The sequence below is a fragment of the Chaetura pelagica genome, unplaced genomic scaffold (assembly GCF_000747805.2).
Source record: "Chaetura pelagica isolate M959 unplaced genomic scaffold, ChaPel_1.0 scaffold405, whole genome shotgun sequence".
In the NCBI taxonomy this organism is placed as follows: domain Eukaryota; kingdom Metazoa; phylum Chordata; class Aves; order Apodiformes; family Apodidae; genus Chaetura; species Chaetura pelagica.
The window spans coordinates 5,283,176-5,287,705 of NW_009953489.1; the positions used below are offsets into that span (position 1 = coordinate 5,283,176).

The 4,530-nt window shown below is 53.1% G+C and overlaps 1 protein-coding gene across 1 annotated transcript in view; it reads right to left on the reverse strand.

The window, feature by feature from the left end:
- Nucleotides 1-3,238: 3,238 nt before the first annotated feature.
- The window catches only part of PPAPDC3 (phosphatidic acid phosphatase type 2 domain containing 3), an 18,683-nt gene continuing 17,391 nt past the window's right edge, over nt 3,239-4,530 (reverse strand). The window contains exon 2 of the mRNA XM_009998884.1: nt 3,239-3,660. Coding sequence (XP_009997186.1) covers nt 3,296-3,660 — 365 coding nt within the window. The 3' untranslated portion in view covers nt 3,239-3,295. The remainder of the gene's footprint in view (nt 3,661-4,530) is intronic.

Genomic DNA, 4,530 nt, shown 5'->3' on the forward strand with positions numbered 1-4,530 from the left:
CACACTGCACCCACACACCTCTTTGCAAGCAGGAGTGAGGCCTGGAAGGCAGATGGCATCTGCACAGATCAAAAGCCCAAAGCCCAGGGAGATTGTCCTTTCCCTTGTGCTGCTGTGGCCTCCCTGCCTCTGAGCCAGAACACTCAGGATGCGGCCCTGGATGTCAGTGAGTGCAGAGCAGGGGGATGAATCCCTCCTGGTGCCCCAGCACAGCCTGCAGCAGGATGGATGGGATGGTGTTACTCAGACTGAAAGCTGAGAACAGTCCCTGCAGGTTGCACCTTGTCAGTGGAAGAGCCAGGTCATCCTGTCACCACTTTCCATGTGCCCCCAGCCCACGTGGCTGCATCCCCAGGGCAGCAGGGCTGGGGGTCTCCTGCCTTCCCATGGGGGATAACAGTTAACCCAGCCACAGCCTGTTCTGTTCGTTGGGTGCCAGGGATGGGTAGGGACTCAGGACACAGGCTGGCACCTCCATCCCTCACTGTTGCTATAGAGACAGAAGCTGGTTTTCATGGCAGTGATGCTGGGTAATCGTGAGCGGTACGCTCGGCACTGGCAGGCAGCTGGGAGAGGGATGCTGTGTGCTGGGAGGGTGGGCACAGCCAAAGCAAAGCTCTGCCAGGTCTTTCCCGGTGCCTCTGCACCCAGAGTTGTGCTCACCTTGTGGGGCTCTCCCCAAGCCCTCCCTGCATCAAGCACCCCAGTTCCAGGCACTGAAGTACTGGGGGAGCGAAGGGGAACTGGCTGAGGGCTGCTGAGGGGAGAGGCTCCCAGGAGAAACCTTCTGTGGGAACCAGCCCTGTCCTGGGAATCCCAGCTTCCCCTGGTGAGTCACCCTAACTCACCTCTCCCTGCCCTCCTGCCTTGCTTTTGTGCTGGGATGAGACTGGCTCAGCTGATGTTACCCACCATGGCAGCTTCTCCTGACTACAGCAGCACAGACCAAGACTTAACTCCTCCAACACCATCCTGGATATGCCAGGAGAAGACAACACAAGTGCAAGGAGACCTGAACCCAGGGACATGGCTGTTGATGCATCCAGCCTATTTGCAAAGGTTCATTAAAACCTAAAGCTACAAAGTGAGGGTCTTGCACCAAGCAGTCAGGGCAAAGTCCTCTCCTTCTCCCTGCCTCCTCAGGTACCCACCATCTGCAGCCACACAGGTGCACACAGGCCATCAGAGCTGCAGCAACGTGCCTCCATCCTTCCCAGGGGTGAGGAAAGGCTCTGCCAAGTGTAAAATGCCTGGAAGAAAGAAAGAAGAAGCACCACATCTTACTTCTTCAGAAAAGTCTTTATAGGAGAAGGAGGTTGGCAAAGAAAAACCCTGCTGGAGGCCAGGCCCAGCAGCACGTCTCTGCTTCCACCCACAACACTGCTCCCTGCTTAACCCCACCACCCCCTGCTGCTGCACCAGCCTGGGCGACAACCAGGAAGACCCTGAGCTTTCCCCTTTCCTGAACACACTCCGTGACAGCCCTTCCCAAGGGACCCTCCCACAGCTCATCCCCAGGAACCCTGCGGGAGGCTCCTCTTTAAAGGACATGCTGGTCTCCTCACCACGCGCTTCTGCTCCAGCCTGGAGTTGGAGCATGGGAAGTCAGCAGCTCCCAGGGCTCTGCACTGACATCCCAGCTGGAGACGAGTGCCAGGGATAGATTTTTTCTGTTTAGCTTCTTTTCATATTCATTATCAAAGAGCAACAAACGTTAGCAGCTTGCAACAGTCATTAGCGGAGAGTCTTCTCCTTCTCACCAGCAGCCCCTGTAGGAAAAGGCTGCCCAGTGTGCAGGGAGAGATGAGAGCACAAGACCTGGCTGGTTGCTCCATGGCTTTGCAAGGCAGGTGCATTTTGCTCACTTGGGCTGGGCAGGAGGACAGAAATGCTGGGATACCTTCATTCTGCAGGATGCATCCAACCAGGGAAGGTGCTGAGTCTGGTAATGTCCATCACCTGCCAAATAACAAACTCGCTTCTAAAGACAGAGAAACCACAGAGAACTGGAAGGTTCTGTGCAAAATATGGGATTGCCTTAGTTGTGAGGGGTGGTTGGTTTCAGAGACACTGCACTGAGCATGGCAGCACCTGGGCAAAGATCAGACAGGTTTCAAGGTGGACACTCATCAGTAAGGGAAGGTAATGACATCACCTCTGGGCACCACGCTCTGTATTTGGAAATCTCAGACTGGTTCACAGGCATCAATTAACTCAGCTGTGCAAGCAAGGAAGGTCAGAAGCACCCTCCTCGTTTCACATGAGGTGAGACACAGAGACAGCATTTCCCTCTGTGAGGAGGCTGCAGGTTGGGCAGAGGCAGGGGTGCAGGCAGGGCTGCCTCCTGTCCTCCAGCTCCCCAGCAGTGCTGGGGCACCAGGAAGCAGTCAGTGCTGTAAGGGACTCACCTTGGAAACTCCCACCTGAGCATCCTTTGGCAGAAATATAAAATCACGGCCATGGCGAGATGGGAAAAAGACTCTTTGTATCTAGACCTGCTTAGCAAAGTCACCACAATCCAGCATGTTGCCTATTGAATCACTCCCTCCTAGGATGGAAACTGGCAGCTTGTGTTTGTCCTTCCCAGACCAAAACCCCCCCTGGACCCTCACAGATCAGATTTTTGAGCTGCAGATGAAAGGCCAGCTCTGGCACGTCACCTTCAGCATCCTGAGCACCCACTGGGGCCCAACTGACCCAAAGCAAACCACTTCAGTGCCCACCCTCATCAGCAAGACCTGCTCCAAGTTGAACACATCTCAAAGCCAACACTGAACTGGCTTTTGCCCCTTCCCTCATGAGAAGAACCAAACAGGGCAGGAGTTTTGTGATCATTTATTGTCTCGGAAGCGCCGGCAGTGCCGTGACCCTGGACAAGACACAACTGCTGGGCTTACAAAAAGAAAAAGCACTGTGGCCAGAATCATTTAGCCACAAAAAAAAAAAAAAAAAGTGACCAAAGGTGCTCTGGGGAAGCTCCCAGGTGCTGCCCATCCTGAGGACACAGCGAGGTGCTGATGTGAACCACCCAACCTCGGCAGACATAGAGCTCCTTCCTCTCACCATAAAGCTTCATTAGGTGGCTGTCCAAACACAGTCTTGAGAATATGGCCACGACACAGGTATGGCCCTCAATTGCTAACACCTCAATTTCAGGTGGGGAAGCAACATTTAAAAAAATGGCAACTACTCCTGGAAGTTACAGCTGCTTCCAACAAACATGTAGAAAAGACTGGGAGGGAGACTCTTGAAGTATCTGCTAGTTTCCAGTGGGAAGGCCTCACGTCCCTCATGTTCACCAGATGGATATCAGCATCTGACACGTGTTAGAAGACATCCATATCAACTCCACCAGCCTGAACTGTAAGTAGCCAAAGACAAAGCCAGACAGGACATCTGTGACGTGGTGCCGTCCGATCATGACACGGGAAAAGCCCACACAGAGGGCCCAGAGGACCAGCAGGATCCGGAGAGGGATGGCCAAGACCAGGTGGTTGAGGAAGAACTTGGAGAGCATGGCTGCTCGGCTGGCGTGCCCGGCTGGAAAGGCGTAGGTGTCCATGGTCAGGTAGTCCAACAAGCCAGGGTTGACGTCGTATGGGCCCTTCCTCTTGGCCAACTTCTGCAAACCAGCCACAATCATGATGTCCAGGAGCAGGGCTACAAAAGGAGAGACAGGGAGGGAAAGGTCAGAGACAGGAGCAGAGCTGAGGACAGTTTTCAAGGCAGAATGTCAAGGGTTGTTGCTGTCTTTAAATAAAGGTTTGGGTGCAGTTCCAGCCAGGTGTCCATGGTTCAGCTGCATGCAACCCTCCTCATCCTCAGATCACCATCCAAGTGTTAATTAGCCCTCCCAGTTCAGCTGTGGAGAAGGCAAGTACCATTATGACCATTTCCCAGAGAAGAAACTGAATCCACAGAGGCAAATGGCCCACCTGGGGAGGAAGAAAGCAACTGACAAAGCTAAAATTAAAACTCTTTTGGCTCTCAAACCACTGAGCTGAGTGTCTCTCTTTCTATCCTCTACTCCATGCTTTAGAAACCTCATGTAGCCTGGCCTGGAGTGGCTCTGTGCTGGGGTGCCTGAGCATTTGGTGGAAGGAAAGGTGCCCCACAGCACTTTCTAGTGTCATCCCTTGTCCTCTCCCAAGTCCACCACTGCCTTCCTGCCCAGACCCAGCCAGCAGGACCACACCACACTGGGAGACTTCACTGAGAAAAGAGTGTTAAGAGACAACGAGCCAAAGAGAAAGCCATGCAATTAAGAAAAAGGGTTTCTAACACAGGTGTCAACACCAAATTGCCTTTCTTCCCTATCTGCTTCAGGAGTGAACCCATCAGCACTTCTCTTCATCATCCTCCCCTTCATCCCACCCCTTTCCCCAGCCGACAGCTCCTGTCATTTCTATTTCCTAGCATTGATTTTGTTTTGCTTTAATCCCCTCATCTGCTTTTTCCCAGTCCTCCTAATTAGTCACAGTACTAATTTCAGCTCCTTGCAGCAATGAGAAGGAAATATATGTAGCATCA